General features: G+C 39.4%; 1 protein-coding gene across 1 annotated transcript; it reads right to left on the minus strand.

Annotated features, from left to right (window-relative positions):
• Positions 1-226: 226 nt before the first annotated feature.
• On the minus strand, positions 227-19,711 carry LOC139615319 (uncharacterized). Its single transcript, XM_071473161.1, has 25 exons — positions 19,578-19,711; positions 18,105-18,151; positions 16,229-16,286; positions 15,887-15,919; positions 15,549-15,650; positions 15,044-15,179; positions 14,143-14,252; positions 14,006-14,050; positions 13,771-13,903; positions 13,542-13,649; positions 9,947-9,986; positions 9,759-9,855; positions 8,376-8,408; positions 8,213-8,269; positions 7,915-8,050; positions 7,663-7,772; positions 7,256-7,300; positions 6,936-7,068; positions 6,703-6,806; positions 4,731-4,820; positions 3,845-3,877; positions 1,649-1,758; positions 1,277-1,458; positions 1,060-1,155; positions 227-440 (listed from the first exon to the last, which is right to left on the minus strand). Exons 3-25 carry the CDS (start codon positions 16,257-16,259, stop codon positions 404-406), a joined length of 2,001 nt encoding a protein of 666 aa, XP_071329262.1. The 5' UTR covers positions 16,260-16,286; positions 18,105-18,151; positions 19,578-19,711; the 3' UTR covers positions 227-403.

Here is a 19,711-nt window from a genome sequence, read left to right on the forward strand (position 1 = left end):
TAAATTTTAAGATAGTCTAAAGAAAAATCATACCTGAGGACAGGAGGAGTTTCTTTCAAGTAGTTAATCACTGCAGTTTTGTACATGGACATAATAATGAAAGTTTTAGTAAGAATACTAAATACAAAAGATGTATTAGATTATATATTACAGAAATACCATTGAGGATGTGACCGTGGTGTCCTCAGTGGCAGCTACAGCTTTAAACTACCCTGACAGACTGTAATGAAAGGTAATGAAGGCAAGTTTATTTGAAGAGCATAATGAAAACAAAGAGTTACAGCTGAATAAAATGAAATAAAATGCAAAAATAAAAATGTAGTGGAGAAAATTAATCAAATGCACTGTAAACCAAAACTGTTTCATTTATATTTATATCATTCAAAGCATATATAATGTGATGTTAGTTTGGCTTTAATGGCCCGGTTGAACTGTGGGATCTGCGAAAGAACAGAGAAAATATTGACTTTAGTTACTGACGACACAAAAATATTCTGTTCCTGCAGGATAATGTTTGTCAACCAGGTGAGCAGGTTTTGAAAGCTACTGTGCCAGAGTTTAACATGAGCAGCTCTGCTCCTGAGATAGCTCAAGTGACATACCACATGTTGGTTTTTTTAAAGTGAATATACCATCCCATCATACAATGTTGCTTGTGCGGGTATGTTTTTTAATAAACAAAGAGTCCTAACAAGGTTATCTCATGAAGAAATACCTTAAATTTTCCTTCATTGTACTGTACTGTATTGTCTACTGATAACAGTTGAACCTTTGCCCACCCACTGTAAATGTAACCCACTCGTTTTCGGTTTTATTAGTTGTAGCTGTGTTGCTCCGACAGAGGCATTTTGTATGATTATAGTTGACTTAATGTGTCTCAAAAAACAATTCAAGCTCTCTTTTGGGACAGCTGCTCTTGGGGGCCCTCTGGTGGCCACAGGGGCCCTAAGCAGGCACTCAGCATGCTCTGTGTCAGGATGTTTTGCTCTTTGGGATCACAAACTAGCTTTAGTGGAGTGAAACAGCCCAGAAGGACCTTTGAGCTACTTACACTGACACCTGTAAGACACCTCCAGGTACTTGTAAGTGCCGACACAGGGGTCTCCGAACAGGGAATTGCTCGCTTTGACAGTGCAGCTGCTTTTCCCATTACAGCTGTGGAAGCAGAGTGATGTGAGTGAATACAGGCTTGAATGTGCACTGGAGAATGGGAACTGTATGTATCAACATATGGCATTCATCCCTCCTGTTTTACAGAAAGAGTGGGCAACCGCACCTTTCAGCCACTTTGTTAGTGGGCCTTGAGCACTGGACGTTTCGGACCTGACCGGCAGGACGTTGGAAAGAGCAGGTGGTCTGGTCCCGACGTCCGTAATCAGCACCGTACACTTGAATGACCTGCCCCTCATCTGACAAGAAGAGGAGGAGCAGTAAGACGTTCAGGTGAGGGTTGAAATGCTAAGAAAACATAACCACACATTTTATCACATTAAAAATAATTCAGATCTTACCACACTGCAGGGTGGCCAAGGAGTGCTCACATGTGACACTGTGGACTGTCAAAGTGACAAGAGTCACATTAGACATGTTGTCCTGATCAAACTTAACGGTTTGTGTAACTTTTATTAAACACACAATCGAGACTGACTTGCTGGGAAGCAGGCGTAGGTGGTGTCCAGGTATTTGTAAATGCCTCGGCAGGGGTCAGAGGTACGGACAACGTTTGTGTTGAACTCGCACACTTTCTTGCCATCACACCTGCAGAGAGACAACACACAGCTCATTTCCAGATTTATTCAGTCACAAACTTCCCTCACAAATCTGTATCACACAGTGTCCCTGCACCCTCAGTCAGTCTGAGGCGGCCTCTCTCAAAGCGTGGCCTCTGTCCTCACACCTGCGTCTGATTGGGAATAACTGTCTCAGGTTTTGTGCTGCATCAGCCTTACTACTTGTGACATAGTGCACACCTGAGTAAGAGGGGGGACTAACTGCATCAACTGTCAAGTGTTTTTTTTGTAATTTCAGTGAAGTAGTGGGGGTGTACCTTGTCTTGAGGACACCCAGAGTGCCCTCCTGAGAACACGCTGTATTGGTCAGCTGGTTTGGAGGTCTGCCCTCGCTGCAGGTCTCCCTGTCTGCACGTCCATACAGAGCTGTCCCACAGAGGGACAAATTAAACAAGGACAGAGAGGAAAAATATTAATACAGTCAAAGAGCAAAAACGTACCAGTGGAAAATTAACATGATGAGGCTGATGATGTTCTTTGTTTTTATGCCTCCACGAAGGCGACGTATTATTTTCTGGTTGTCTGTATGTATGCACGTCCTGTTTTTGTGGACACAATCTCTCAGTAACACCTTGACAGAACTTCTTCAAATTTGGCACAAACATTCACTTGGACTAAAGAATGAAGTGATTAGAGTTTGATGGTCAAAGGTCAAAGGTCAAGGTTGTGGTGACTTCATAAAACACTTTTTAGCCACTACTCAAGACTTCACACAGAAATTATGACATAATTTTGCACAAATGGTTAATATTTTATGACTCTGGATAAACAGGGATGTAATCTAAAACTAGTCTGAGTCACGGAGGCAGACAACCACAAGGAAGTAATTCTAGTTACCTGTCACTATTATTGATAACACCATTACCGACACAGCTGTTCCTGGTCTCTCTCTCTTCTCTCCTCTCTCCTCCCCCCACCCCCTCTTTTTATCTCCTCCTAAACCCAACCGGTCGAGGCAGACCCCCCCCACCCTGAGCCCGGTTCTGTTGGAGGTTTCTTCCTGTTAAAAGGGAGTTTTTCCTCCCCCCTGTCACCAAGCGCTTGCTCTTTGTGGGAACTGTTGGGTTTTTCTCTGAAACAAAGTAAGGTCTTGACCTGACCCTGTAAAGTGCCTTGAGATAATGTATATTATGATTTGGCGCTATACAAATAAAATTGAATAGTTCTATATTATCAACAAGTTTGATGAAAATGACCCAAACCAAAAACTTTGACTATTTTTAGAGCAAAAAAATTCCCTACAACACTGTTTTTAGAAAAGAAGAAAAAACAGTGCAGTTGCTTCTGACTATTTTCAGTGGTGGATGGATTTGGAGCAGCAGGACAGTGTGTTTAGGGCTGAGTCAAAATAAACTACAGTGTGTGTGTGTGTGTGTGTGTGTGTGCTCATGAACTGTGTTTGCATGCCCAGCCTGATTTCTTAAATGCCACTTACCACAGCTGAGGCGCTGGACGTTGTTGAGGTCATCACAGGTGATCACTCTCTCCGTAGCCAGGGCGCTCCCGGAGGATACAGAAACTAGCTGGGCACTGGAAAAGCCTGGAATGAAATGCTAAGGCGTAGTCCCGACTGCAGCAGCCCTGGTTCGAGTCGGCACGCTGCATGTCACTGTCTCTCTCACTGTGGCTATACAAATAAAATATGCTGCTGGGACCAGGTCTTCATAGGGAGAAGTGTCAGGTTGGATGTTTCTAGTCAGCTGACAGCCAAACGATGGTGACTGAGCCAGTGATGGTGCATGAATGAAACAGATGACGCAAGAGTGATTTCAGTTCTTCTCTTTTTTCAATCATCTTCTACAAAAATTGAAACTGAGAGTCTGGTTGTGTCATTTATCTAGTCTGATTTTTTTTATTTAAACATAAACAGTTCATTTGCATTTACAGTTATAATTGTAGGACAATGTGTACTGTTGTTAGCTCAATTATTTATACAATTGTCCAAATAGTGCTGCAATAATTAAGTATCAGAATGGGAGTGTAAGCTTAACATGAAGGTGCATCATGAAAAAAGAAGTGCAAGCACTATCATAGAGCAAACAAACATCATTTACCTGAACCCGTGAGTAAACACGTCGCTGCCAGCACTGAAACAGAAACATCATTGAACTGTGTCAGACAAAGTTCATTTCATTCATGTTGATATTTCTGTGTAAATCCACTTCAACAGTGTCTGTGTGAGTTAGTGAGAAAAACTTCCGTGTTAGGATGACAGAAATATAAATAGTATTAATCCAATCTACGGATGTTGAGTTTTATGAATTACTTAAAGACTTTAGATGTTATACAAGGGTATACAAATGATGAATAATTCAAAATGTATAATAGCCTGTGACTTTCTAAGGCTTCCCAAGCTGGAGGTCTGTGTAAAGTACCTTGTTCTCTTAAGGTAGAATCAACAGTTTACGAATGCAACAGTTCAGTGGGCCACTTCTCAGCGAGTGAACCAAATAAGACTCAGGAGCACGTGATTCACCTCAGTAATTTAACTCTCAGGGAGAACTCAAGACTGTTGTTGTTGATGGTTTTCAGTCAAGCCATCTCACCATCATAAATGGGTTGCCACAGGGATCGATCCTTGGTCCTTTGGAGTTTACATTATACATAAATAACACAATTGTTCCTAATCAATATTTCACTGTTCACTGTTATGCTGATGACTTCCGACTCTCTCCTGAATCACACATGTTGAAGAGCAGGAGATGCCTTCTATTTACAGATGGATGTTAAAGCACAGTATAGTATAACAGCTATTACAGAGAAACTGTAGGACGCATTTATTTTAAAATGTTCTCAGATATCAGAGCGGCATAGTTTTTTTGTAAAAAAAAAAAAAAAAAAGCAAAAAATAACAAAATAACAAAATAAATAAAATCTAAATTTAAGCTTCCACATTTATATGAACCCACACCATAATTTTCCAGTCAGATGTGTACTCACACAGTGTGGCCCTCAGTCTGGAGCAGAGCATGGTGCTAGAGGATCTGGTGTTCGATGAAGAGCTGAACTGCCAGTGGTTGAAGCTGACACCTGGTATTTATTCTGTCTCTCTGTATGCAAAACAAATGACCAGTGAAAAGTCTGCACCTCTTCCTTATCAGTTGGAACAGACATACAGAGAAAAGTAAACCACAGTCACTGATAATCAAAATACCATGAAGTTAAAGAAGAAACACATAAATTACAACACCTGAAAAACAATATCTTTGAAAAAGCTCACGTAACTTCTAGATAATTCAAAAGGAGACTCATCAAGTCACATAAAGCTGCCGTGGGACTTACATCATAATGAATCCATATGAAGCTTTTAAACATGATTTGCTGGCCCAACTGCAATACCTTCACAACCCACCGGGGGGTGGATGGCGCATATGTTGTCAAATTGATTGAATTAATGTGTTAATTCAATTAATTAATGTGTTTTAGTTGTGTGTGTTTTTTTATATCCAATCCCTCAGGGCTACAGTAAATAGGGGTGAAAGGTAATCAATAAGCAAATATCACGACAGCACAGCAAACAGCTCAGTGTTGAGTAACGTTGGGGTGTTCAGCAAACATCAAACATCTGCCACAATGTGAATGTTGTCTCCCACTGAACTGCTAGTAATAAATTGTCCTGTTCTAAGAGCATCGACCTCCGTTAGGCCTGAAGAGCAGGAGGTGCCTGCTATTTACAGATGGATGTTAAAGCACAGTACAGTATAAAAGCTATTAAAGAGAAACTGTAGAATGCATTTAATATGTTCTCAGATACCAGAGCAGCAGAGTAATTAAAATTAAGCTTCCACATTTATATGAAGCACATTTACTGTAATAAAATGAGATCTGGCTGCCAAAGAGCTGATATGATGCACATGAATAAATTACATCTCCAAAAACTCTTTTATCCACAATATAACATTTAAAAATACTGTGTGAGGTGAAGGGGGCAGGTGCAGGCAGGTGCTCTAACCTGAGAACCACAAATTGCTTCAAAAAAATCAGGCTTCTTCTCTGAGTTATAACTCAGTCTCACTCTGTGAATAAACATCTATGCATCTGGTTAAAAATCACAGAAAAAAGACTCTCTATGTGGCTCAGAACTGGCCTGAGAATCATCATGTTTTTAAGCGTTCTTCAGTATTTAAGTCCAAAACCTCCCATAATTATCCTCCATACAGAAGAGAAATGAACAATAAGAGTAGTCTCTCTCAGTATGTCTCATCAATATGGCTCCTACTCTCCACTGACACTCATTCATGTGTTCATGCCCTGTGCGGAAGATGTGCTTTTTCATGCCACAGTCTGAATGACTGAAAGTCCACAGTTACATCATTACAAAACAAACATCATTGGATGTCTAACTGTGACATATCAATATTTTAGTGTGATTATGTAAAACAAGGCCAGGCAGGTTTATTTGTATAGCACTTTACGAATAAAGAGGCAAGATACAACAATTGAACAATTGAAATATATTAAAACACAATTTAATGGGAAATGAACTCAGTTGATTCCAGCATAATGAAATAAAAGGAAAATACACCCAGATTTAATTAAGGCAATACAAGTGCAGTAGAAAAAAAACAATCAAACATAGTGTTTTTCATTTATACTACAATATTTTATGAATCGATTAAATCCCACACTTCTCTAGTCATTGAATTTGATCATAGACTGATGAGACATTTTGCTGATTTATTCTTGATGCTACTGACAATATTCTGATATTATTGTGATCTCAATGTGTTCACAAAGGATCTGCAAGAGAACAGACAACAAATTCATGTTAAACAGCACAGCTGCAGAAATAAGTGATATTCAATCGCTGTTTCTTTTTTATTTTTTCATCACAGCTCTGTTGTGGTGTTTTTATAGTATTTGTGTGTTTGCAGCATTACATTCAGCACCTAAGGGCTTTTGAATTACTTACACTGACATACGTAAGCCACCTCCAGGTATTTGTAAGTGCCGACACAGGGGTCTCCAAACACTGAGTTGCTCGCTCTTATAGTGCAGCTGTTTTTTCCGGTGCAGCTGTGGATGCAGAGTGATGCGATGTGAGTAGTTATCACTGTACTCCAGTTCTAAAGTTAATGAGGAGTCCATCGGTATTGACTGATTTTGGACCTGAAATTTAAATCAACAAAGAGCGGTCAGCTGCACCTTTCAGCCACTTTGGTTGTGGGACTTGAGCACTGGACTTTTTGGATCTGAGAGGCAGGACGCTGGAAGGAGCAGGTGGTCTGGTCGCGGCGTCCATAATCAGCACCGTACACAAATATAACCTGCCCCTCATCTGAGCAGAAGAGGAGGACAAGTCGATGAGGAGTGATGAAATAAAATGAAAATGCTACAGAATACAGAATAGAATAGAATAGAGTAGAATAGAATAGAATAGAATAGAACAGAATGCCATATGTACATACACACGCCCATGTAGATAAATAAAACTACAAAAACCACAAACAAAAAAAAGGTCTTACCACAGTGTAGTTTTGCTGAAGAGTGCTCGCATATAACAAGGTGATCTGTAACGTAAAGCAGATTAGACAGCACACGATTAACGGCTCAGTCACACCAGGAAATTCATCAATAGTGCTGGAGGCTGAACTGCTGACATGCAAACCAGCTGGAAACAAGCTTCTTGTGCTAATCGCTCCTGTCTGTTTTCTCTGATTATTCCCAGCTGTCATGTTGTCTTGAGGACTGTCAATCATTTCATTAAATACAGAGTCCATGAAGTTCTCCTGGCTGAAAAGTTTCCGGAGTAAGGTGACATAGTTGTATTGACTCCTGTCTCGTTACTGTCTCAAAACTGTTCTGATCTTCTGTGAAGCTTGTGTGAATGGTGCTAATAATGCTATGCTACACATGCAGATGTGTTACTGACCTGCTGGAAAGCAGGTGTAGTTGGTCTCCAGATATTTAAAGATGCCTTTGCAGGGATCAGAAGTGCGGATGACGTTTGCATTTATTTCACACACTTTCTTGCCATCACACCTACAGGAAACACGAAGAGGAAAAAACAAACTGAATACAGTTTTTCCCGTGGCTATATATATATATATATATATATATATATATATATATATATATATATATAGCTGGTGAGCTTTTAAAAGCTACCAGCCTGGCTGTTTACCTTTTCCTCAGGCGGTCCACAGTCCCCTGCAGAGAGCACTGTGTGTTGCTGAGCTGCTGAGGGGGTCGTCCTTCACTGCAGGTCTCTCTGTCTGCTCGTCCATACAGAGCTGCTTCCACGCTGATCACTCCAGTGTCTGTAACAACAAAGTGTGAAAGGTCTTGACCTCTCTCTGTAAAGTGCTATTTGGCAATATGTAAATAAAACTGAATTGAGTTGAACTGAATTGTTATTGTTTTGTTCTTGTTGTCCAGACTAAATGTGTTGTTGTGGACAAAGCTTTAGACCTCAATCATACCACAGCTTAGACGTTGGTTGCCGTTTTCACAGGTGATAATTCTTTCTGTGGAAACATCTAAAAACATGTGAAAGTGTGAGTTCAAATGTCTTCAGGACATGTATGTAAAAAGAAAGTGTGTAGATTACAGAAGATAACAATACTAGATTCATTTTATATTTACCTGCTGTCATGAGCAAACAGGTCACTGCCAGCACTGAAAAAGAAACATCACTGTCAAAAATCAGTCAAACTTCTGAACGAGCTGAAACATCTGAACGAACAGAACCTAAATGTCATGTTAAACCTTTAGAAAACAAACACAGAGGTTGTTAAATAAAAATGCTTTTTTACACTTTTTGAAGTGTTGACAACAATCAGAGGATATATTTTTAAGAACCAAAAACCATCTCAGTGTAGTTTTACATCTCCTCTCTCAGGCTTCTCTCTGGAGCTCTGGTAACAACAGGTCAGTCAGCCAATCAGAAGAGAGGATCTGAGACTCTCTTCTGATTGGCTGACTGTTGACTGACTGATCAATAAAAATATAGCAGATTTCAGGTAAACACTCAGAGAAACCAAATCCTGCACAGTTGGATGGAGGGTCCAGGTGGGCGGACCTTGGGGCGTGGCTGAGGGCGGTGACTGCTTTGTTGTGACATCACAAAGTTCCAGAAGTCCTGACGGCTGGTTTTAAGGCTCAGTTTCTGAATACAGGCTGTGTGCATTTCTCTGTGGACTGAGGCTTTGATACTTTCACAGTATTAATATAGAACCTAGACCTGCTTTATAATCACAAACACATGGACATCTACCTTTAGACTGTGTGGAGCTTTAAAGACAAAACTGATAAATTGCACCACGTTAAAATGCCACATTTGCAAGTTCACTAAACATGTTTAATGTCTTGTTCCTTTTGCTCCAGCTGGATGTACAAAATTCAAATAACTTTGAAAATATATATCTGTGGAGCTTTAACCGTGGTCACTGGAGGAATTAATCATCAACCGTCACGTTGGTCCTCACTGAAATAAATCAACCATTTGACAGCTGGTCCAAGTCCCAGCCTGACCAGGTGCGAGAAAGAACTGATGAAGCCTCTTGGATGAGAGGTGAAACGTCTTCCTAGACAAATAACCAAGTCCAGTTGCTTTCGATTTAAAACTCCTTTGAGATACTACGACCTGGACAAATGAGAATATTCACAGGCTGGTACAAACATTCATGGATTTTGTTGAACCTCTGGTAACATCATCAGGTCGTATTTACAGTTTGTCCAACACTGGTTTATGTTCAAATACCAACAAAATTATCACATCTGCTAATTAGCTCAGGACATACAGGCATGGCTGTAGACATACACTGGACTTTCTACCAGACAGATGACAGTGAAAAACACTTGGTTCATCTCATAACAGTTACTCCATCCAGCGTCCTGAACCGCCAATCAGATATAATGACGGGACTCAACCTCTTCAACAAGAAAGCAGAAATCTTATCCAATCAAAATTCAAAGAAGAACTTTTATAAACCCAGTAATTATTTTCCCAGACGGTCGTGTACTCACCCAGTGTGCTGCTGAGTCTGAAGAGGAGCATGGTTTCTGAGGCAGGTGAACAGTCGGACTGACTGTAGTTGAATTGGACACACCTGTATTTATAATGCTGGGTCGAGAACCATAAAATGTGTTTCACATGTTGTACAGTAAATGACAAACAATGGCTACTGTTCAGCTGTGTTAAAATGTAAACTCACTATCAAAGTTGGAATGTATGGTTTTCTGGGTGTGTCCAGACTGTGATAACAGATACTAAATTACTAACTGATCCAATATTATCTAAAGGAGGAAGGAGACTTTTCTCACCTCTCCCTCAGATCAGGTGTGTGTAACCTAGAAACATAAAATGAACACATTTTCATAAGGAGTTTATGAACAGTCCAGTTAATTCAGAAAGTCTGCAGACCCCTTCACTTTTTTCACATTTTGTCATGTAGCAGCTTCATCCTAAAATCCTTGAAATTCATTTTCCCCTATTAGTCCACACTCAATTTCTCATAATGACAAAGCCAAAACAAAAGTTTAGATATTTTTGCAAATGTGTTAAATAGGAAAAATTTAAACATAACATTGACGTTTAGTATACAGACACTTTGCTCAGGTTCCTCACATTTCTCTTATCTATATCATCTCTGAGATGTTTTGACACCTTGATAGGAGTCCACCTGTGGTCAATTCAGCTGATTGGACATGATTTGGACAGAGACACACCTGTGGATATCAGGTCTCACAGCTGACAATACATATCAATGAGGAGGAAGGAGCTGCCTGCAGAGCTCAGAAGGCTGCAAAAACATTTCTGATGCATTGAAAGTTTCAAAAGCACAGTGGCCTCCAATCAATCAGACTTTTTTGTGTCGTACTTTTCATGTAAACAACAATAACAGGAACTGAGGAAACACTATTGTGAGTCCCATAAATCTGGAATGAGGAAACACCAAAGCTTAGAATTGATTATCCTCCTGGAAGTTTATTGATTTTTTGATAAGAAGGAATAAAGTAATGCTTCCTGCTTTATTTATTAAACAGGACTTTGTCATCAACACTGTGGAGTTCACACATAAGTGTTCAATTAAAGTTATTTTTTCCAACTTGTTTTAAAGTTCCACCCAGTCTAAAGGTAGACGTCCATGTGTTTGTGATTATAAAGCAGGTCTAGGTTCTATATTAATACTGTGAAAGTATCAAAGCCTCAGTCCACAGAGAAATGCACACAGCCTGTATTCAGACACTGAGCCTTAAAACCAGCCGTCAGGACTTCTGGAACTTTGTGATGTCACAACAAAGCAGTCACCGCTCTCAGCCACGCCACAAGCCCGATGTAACTGATGTTATTTTCTGTTAATTTAACAGAGAACAAAGGCAGCTGATTGTCTGGAGTGTTCAGTTACATCTCTAAGAACCAGGACATCTTCCCTCCACAGTCTCGATAGTGAGGCTCCTCAACAGTGCCTCCCAGAGGTGTGAGTTAATTACTGCAGTTTCAAAAACAAAGTCTGCTTCAGCTTTGTAATGTGAACTCTGAGTTTGTTCATTTCCAGGACTATACACAGTATCAGAATTAGAGGTTTAAGTTAAGTTTATTCTTATTTCTTCACCTCCAACAAACAAAGGCACTGAATTATCCCTTCACATAATATTCTAGTTTACATGCTTCACTAAAGGTCTTCATCCTAGCTTGGGTTAAAAGAATGAGGTAGATATAGAAAACTAGTTAAAGTAGCTAACTGGCTACTTGATGGTGACTTTAATATAAAAGTCATTTCTTGTAAATAGAGTTATACATGTAGGGCTGAACAACTAATCTCAATGTTATCAAAATCACAATATGACTGAGTGGAATATCCAAATCACAGGAGCTGTAATTCTTCTGATGGAGGTAAAATGTGTCACAACAAACCTTCATCAATGTAATGTAAATGCGCAGTGGTGCTACAGTACAGAAGCTGAGAAAGGCTGTACTCACTATATTCTTTTAAAGCAAAAAGTTCAGCTTCTTACAGGAGAGAAACATTTTTTTTCCAAGACTTCACACAATTGTGACAAAATTTTACAAAAATAATTAACACAAAGTTTTACAATCCATTTAGTCAAACTATGCTATTGATCTATCATCTGTTTATAAATCTTTGTAAATTTTAAGATATTTATTCTAAAAAAAGATGTAAGTTTTAGCAAGAATACTATATACAAAAGATGTTATAGATTACAGAAATACCACCTTGGACATGACCCTGCTGTGCACAGTGGCAGCTACAGCTTTGAACCTTACTGTGTTATATTTTAATGTAAATTACACAAGGCCAGACAAGAGGTCAATGCAAGGCAAGTTTATTTGAAGAGCACAATGAAAACAGAAAAAGTTACAGTCAAATAAATGAAATAAAACAGAGAAAAGGACTGGTACGATATCACTTATGAAGTATTTGTAATGGAAAGAATCACTATCTCCATGAGGCTGCAGAGATCAAAAAGACATCTGGAAGGAATGGAAAATGTATAATTTCCCTGAAATTCCCTTCTTTTGTTTAAATTAATTTAATTCTTTTATCCATTTATTTATTTATTTTTATCACAATGGGACACACCCCGTTTTCTTGTTCTGTTTATTTTTATAATTGCATTATACATTTTTTTAAAAAAGATACTAAAAAAAGATGGATCATTCTGTAAAAAGGAATTAACAATGGAGACAATGTGTACTATCGCTGTCACGTGATTCCAAATAAAAGAAAAAAAGAAAACTGCAGTAGAGAAAATTAATTAAATGTACCATGAACAAATTTACTTCATTTCAAGCATGGAAAATTGTGATGTTATTTTGGGTTCAGGGATCCATTTCATGCATGGGATCTGCAAAAGAACAGATAAAATATTGACTTTAGTTACTGAAAACATAAAAATATTCTGTTCCTGCAGGATAATGTTTTCTAAAGCAGTGTTTTACACACTGTGAGTCAAAGTTCATTCTTGACCTTCCATGCTATTTCATGATATCACCCAGCACCATCTTTTGTTATGGTTGTGACTAGGGTTGTGAACGATAAACCGATGCGACCGGATCTTCGGTTCAACAAGTGAGAGATACGGCTGCATCGGTAGCAGCCTCTTCAATCGATACGAATTATCAATGAATTCCTAGAAGAATTGGTTATAGAGTCATGGATATGGCGAGACTTTGAATCGGTTGGCGGCATTACACACGTGCCAGGTCTCTAAAACAACGCGAACAAAGTTTGTTGTTACTATTCTGTGCTACTTTTACCTCTGGAGTTCCCATCCAACGATTCAGCCAGACTTTTTTTTGGTCCATGTCTAAAAATAAATACATTGACATGGGATTTTGTTGTTCTGTTTTTTTTTTTTGGCAGTGCCAGTCTTTTACATATTTAAAAAGAAACTATTGTACTGTCACTTTCATAGACTTGGCTTCTTTATTATATAAAATATCTACAACAAATATTAACCATAGGATCAAATCGTATCATTCTTACACTGTATGATATCGATTCGTATCGAATCGGTCTGTAATAAAAGGATATTGTTTTTGAATCGAATCGTGTATCTAGATGCATATCGAATCATTTATCACAGAGAGATGTGCAACCCTAGTTGTGACTGAGAGAGCCCTAGAGGCAGAAGTATCACACTGTGCGTTTTTCAAGCTCTCTTTTGGGACAGCTGCTCTTGGGGGGCAGGCACTCAGCGTGCTCTGTGTCAGGATGTTTTGCTCTTTGGGATCACAAACTAGCTTTAGTGGAGTGAAACAGCCCAGAAGGACCTTTGAGCTACTTACACTGACACCTGTAAGACACCTCCAGGTACTTGTAAGTGCCGACACAGGGGTCTCCGAACAGGGAATTGCTCGCTTTGACAGTGCAGCTGCTTTTCCCGTTACAGCTGTGGAAGCAGAGTGATGTGAGTGAATACAGGCTTGAATGTGCACTGGAGAATGGGAACTGTATGTATCAACATATGGCATTCATCCCTCCTGTTTTACAGAAAGAGTGGGCAACCGCACCTTTCAGCCACTTTGTTAGTGGGCCTTGAGCACTGGACGTTTCGGACCTGACCGGCAGGACGTTGGAAAGAGCAGGTGGTCTGGTCCCGACGTCCGTAATCAGCACCGTACACTTGAATGACCTGCCCCTCATCTGACAAGAAGAGGAGGAGCAGTAAGACGTTCAGGTGAGGGTTGAAATGCTAAGAAAACATAACCACACATTTTATCACATTAAAAATAATTCAGATCTTACCACACTGCAGGGTGGCCAAGGAGTGCTCACATGTGACACTGTGGACTGTCAAAGTGACAAGAGTCACATTAGACATGTTGTCCTGATCAAACTTAACGGTTTGTGTAACTTTTATTAAACACACAATCGAGACTGACTTGCTGGGAAGCAGGCGTAGGTGGTGTCCAGGTATTTGTAAATGCCTCGGCAGGGGTCAGAGGTACGGACAACGTTTGTGTTGAACTCGCACACTTTCTTGCCATCACACCTGCAGAGAGACAACACACAGCTCATTTCCAGATTTATTCAGTCACAAACTTCCCTCACAAATCTGTATCACAGAGACTCACCCTCAGTCAGTCTAAGGGAGTGTATGAAATGTATTGTTGGGGGGAGGGGTGCTGAATCTAATATTTAATTCTATGAAACAAATGCACCTCAGCATTATTTACATGCTATTTACATGCTAGCAGTACTATGAGTTTGTACTAATGTTGGCTGAATACTAACTTCAACATGCTCAGATAATTGCAATGCTCACTGCTGATAGTGAGCAGGTTTAATGTTTTCCATGTTTACCATCTTGGTGTATCAAAATGCTACATTTTTATAATTAGAATTAAATACAAAGCTGATGGGAACGTCATTAGCTTTGCAGGTACTGCATGTGCCAGCCTGAAGACTGCAATTTTCAATTCAATTCAATTCAATTTTATTTGTATAGCGCCAAATCATAATATACATTATCTCAAGGCACTTTACAGGGCAAGGTCAAGACTTTAATTTGGACAAACAGGCACTGGAAGAAAACTTAGAAGATCACCAAGTTTTTACAATTCATACTGAGGAGGCCACAATTTTCAAATTTCATGGCGATCATTTCAATATACGTTTACAAGTCCACAATGTCCTTCCCCACACCTGCATCTGATATAATAACTGGCTCAGTTATCAGCCTTACTACTTGTGACATAGTGCACACCTGAGTAAGAGGGGGGACTAACTGCATCAACTGTCAAGTGTTTTTTTTGTAATTTCAGTGAAGTAGTGGGGGTGTACCTTGTCTTGAGGACACCCAGAGTGCCCTCCTGAGAACACGCTGTATTGGTCAGCTGGTTTGGAGGTCTGCCCTCGCTGCAGGTCTCCCTGTCTGCACGTCCATACAGAGCTGTCACCACACTGATCACTCCGTCTTCTACACACCACAGAGGGAGAAATTAAACAAGGACAGAGAGGAAAAATTTTAATACAGTCAGAGAGCAAAAAAAAAAAAAAAAGAGGAAAACTTACAGAATGATTTGCTTTTGTCAGAACAGACAAAGTTAACAATAGTAAATTCATTCCAGTGCTCTATTCATGATGCTTCAGTTACATAGTCTAAGAAACAGCCTACATACAACATGTTTTTACCATTAAACTGCTCGATTTAGATGCACATTGAGGGGCCCCGAACAGCCTGGGGCCTCACACAGTTGCCAGTTCACAAGATGCACCTCTGGGTGTGTGGGTGTGTATTAATGAACTCCATTTGCATGCACAGCCTTATTTCTTAAATGCCACGTACCACAGCTGAGGCGTTGGACATTGTTGAGGGAATCACAGGTGATCACCCTCTCTGTGGACAGGGGGGTCACAGTGGGCTTATAGTGCTGGGGGCAGGTGAAGCCTGGAATGAAAAGTTTGTTTTATAAATTGTTTGTTAGTCCCCAAAATAAGTTTCAAAAACACACAATCACAAACCGAAGCGTCTCACATGGAGGCTGAATTATCTACACGTTTGACCAAATGATGCAAATAATGTAATAATTATCTATCAAAATGGAAGTATAAGCTTAGCATAAAGACACATGATGAAAAAAGGTGTGCAAGCACTGTCATACAGCAATTAAAAACATCATTTACCTAAACCCGCGAGAAGACATGTTGCTGCCAGCACTGAAAGAGAAACATTTAACTGTCAGACATAGTTAATTTCATTTATCTTGTAATTTCTGGGTAAATCCACTTCAGCAGTGTTCAGTGAATTAATGGGAAAAATGTCAAACAAGCTGAAACCTTCTTTGTCATGATGACAGTTATGAAAAAGGCAGCCCCACCCCTCCTGAGAGCAAGATAATAATAATATAATAATAATATTATTATTTATAACTCAGCCTCTTCAACAAGAAAGCAGAAATCTTATCCAATCAAAGATTCAAAGATTCAAAGAAGAACTTATATAAACACAGACGGTCGTGTACTCACCCAGTGTGCTGCTGAGTCTGAAGAGGAGCATGGTTTCTGTAGCAGGTTATCAGCTAGACTGAATGTAGATTAAATGGGAATACCTGTATTTATACTGCCGGGTCAAGATGTACACCTGGCTCCCACCCAACTGTAGCTGGAATTTATCATTTACTGGATGTATGCAAATCAGTAGATTAGGTTAATTGTGATTGGCACCAGCACCACCTCCCATGCACAGGTCTTTTATCTTGGCTTGCTCTTAAAAAACATGTGTATGCATTGTGAATAGAATGTGTGAGGTGATTACAGTTAGTTATAGGTTGAATAGAGAGGGGAAAATTATAACACCACCCATCAGCCAGCTGTCCACAATAGAGCAGAATAAAGTGAGGCAACAGTGGAAGCAAGACCAAAGAAAGTACAGGGGAAGGAAAAGACCTGTGGAGGAAATTTTGAATTTCACACCAGAGTCAATGGATAAATCCCCCATAGCTGAACAGCTTCAATCGAACCCCCCTGACACTGATACAGAGAATATTGTCAGTTTAGATCTAGCGACACAGAGGATCCTCAACACCACAGAGGGTAGCAAGCAGTAACCTGAACTTTTGTGTGTAGTTATGTGTTCCAATCCTAAGGTTTTAAAATCATTTGGTTGCGCCATATGTAATTTTTCAGGTGATGAAGTCAAAAAATGAATTTAAAAACTTTGAAATGTTGCTTTACAAATAAGACGTGTTTGAAATTTCAAAAATGTGCATTATATCCATTTTGAAAAGACTTTTAAAAAAAACTTTTTTAAAGCTTTATTTGTCATTGACCCTTGAAGAGGCCAAAAACGCAGCAATGTGTCTTTGTCTAACAACAGGATTATTGTGTTGAGTCGTCTATTGGAAAGACCACAGTGATATTTAAACATTTCTTATTATTACTACAGTATGTGATAGGTGTTGAGAAATTTCACTTAAAACCAGATGGTGGTGCAAGAGGAGAAGTCAGGGGATCAGTTAACTCAATGGGCTTCATCGTCTGGACACGACCTCGACAAAATATCACAGCAATTTATACAATAGTTGTTGGGATGTTTCAGTCTGAACCAAAGTGGCTGACTGACAATGCCATGCCACTATAGGATGACTCAACAGAGGAAAAAGTGTTGGGTTGTTTTTTTTTCCACTGTTCCAGATGAGCTTTGTGGTATGCTTAAAATGAGGACAGCGCCATCAACAATGTCAAATATGTGGTTCCTCCCAAGTTTGGGTGCCAAAACAGTTTTTGTGAGACGCTTCTTTGTATCTTCATTTGATTAGCACCTGCAGAGCTTGTTTGTCCGGTGGGCCTGATTTTTTTTAAAATATAATCTTTACCTGTTTGCCCCATGTAGGATTTCCACCGTTAAAAAAAGATTTTTTCTGGGGATTTATTACATTTTCCAAAGTGTTGAGACATGACCATTTTTATGATCCAAGCACCACAAGAGATTGCAACTTTGCAGAAAGATAAACCAAAGTAAGACATTTTCAATCCCCAGGCACCACTATTAGCAAACTACAGCTAAAGATTACACTAGTAGTAATCTACTAGTACACTTGTTTACAAACGCTCACTTGAGTGCAAGTGAATGTTTGTACCAAATTTGAATGAATTCCCCTGAGTTGGTAAAGAGATATCATGTTCACAAGGCCAAAACGGTGTTTTGTGAGGTCACTGTGACATTGACCTTTGGCCAACAAAATCTAAATCAGGTCATCCTTTCGTCCAAGTGAAGTGTTTGTGGCTAATCTGAAGAAGTTCCCTTAAACTGTTAATAAGATATCTTGTTCACCGGAATGAGATGGACAGACAGACAACCTGAAAACATAATGTAATGTAAAGTATAACGGTGTAAGTGTACCTGATGGTAGCTGATCCACAGAGACACACAGGAAATGTTCTGTTTTTCTGAAAGAGAGACAAAAAATATTTTATCTGAGAAAACATATTTTATCACAGGAGGGAAATCCCCATGTCTGGTGAGGTTCAAATCTCAGGATCAAAGAAACCTGACAGGGTTTATAAGGACAGATCTTCTGCTTCTTGACAACCTGCCTATTTGTTCTTCATCCTGTGTCAGACATCACTACAGCTAAGGTAACGTTTATAGGTTTTCTACCTATCAACTGAATTTCTCATATACAGTATATCAATAGTTAGTTCTCTTAGGTCATTCAGGCTTACAGTACATCAGGTCACTATGTTCTGGAAAAGACGACACATTCAGTTTGTTTTGTTGTATGTATTTCCACAGATGGCATCACGTTTTCACTCTGTTTTCCTCCTCTCTCTGATGAGTACGCTGTTAATTGTAGTAGGTAAAATTCTCTGATATTTCCTCAAAATCTAGTATATGGACCGCTTATGGTCAAATCATCATACATACAAATCAAATACATTTAGAGGGAAACTTTAACTGCTGTACACTGTTCCTCCTCCTGCAGAAATTATCACCAGTAACAAAGACATAATATTAGTCCCATCACTATTACTGTACCATTGCATGTGTTTTATAGCAGAGATAAATCAGTGTGACTGTGGGAGCCAATTTAAACTATGTGCTCTTTATGTCCTCAGAGATCGGTCTCAAATGAAGTCAATGCGCCAGGTTAGGTGTTCCTATTTATACTTGAATTTCTTTGGATGTTACATTTACAGTTAAGCTTGATGGCAGAAGTTCATGCAGAGTTTTACCTTGTGTGTTTCGCTCAGATAATTTATCAGTTGTTTTTACATTGTTTTATTTAAATGTCTACACTAATGTACTTTACTATTGAAGTAGCAGTATGTCTTCTTAGGTTGTCTGCTGCAACCTGTTGACAACCAGAGAGTTAACGTCATTAATCCCCTTATGTGGATTAATGACGTTCACTCATATAACCATATATAGACTATAATACACTGGGCCAGACAAGGTGCCTGTCAGACCCAACAGCTGACAGGTGTGCCATAAAGGGCAGGGCTTTCTGAAACATGAAAGACTCCACACTCAGTGTTACATGTGTCTGAGATGAACCTCTGCCAACAATTATTTTCTTTATTTCTTTGAGCATAATTACAGCTTGTTTAATGCTAAATTGCCCCTGGTTAAAACTGCCACAGTCTGATTCTAGTGTGTGTGTGTGTGTGTATGTGTGTGTGTGTGTGTGTTGCTGGTGTTCAGTCAGAGTGCAATTTTAGAGGCTGTGCGATTGGTATGCTGTGACTTTTACAGATATATATAAAGAGAGACCAAAGCAACCCCCTTCCCCCTCCCAAAAAAATAAAAAAATATATGTGCAATTCAGCTGTTTACTACACCAGTGTCAAAAATATGGAGCAGACTGAAACATACCTTTTCATGACAGCAGTAGCAGCAAATCTCTCATAATTCAGGGCCCGTCCTGTCTCATGGTTTTGTGCTGTCTGTCTCTCCTGAGCTCAGAGTCTCTCTCCTCCATCTTGCTGCTCTTTACCCGGACATCTTCA

The sequence above is a fragment of the Trachinotus anak genome, unplaced genomic scaffold (assembly GCF_046630095.1).
Source record: "Trachinotus anak isolate AG129_WGS33_773 ecotype Australia unplaced genomic scaffold, CSIRO_AGI_Tana_v1 ptg000046l, whole genome shotgun sequence".
NCBI lineage: Eukaryota > Metazoa > Chordata > Actinopteri > Carangiformes > Carangidae > Trachinotus > Trachinotus anak.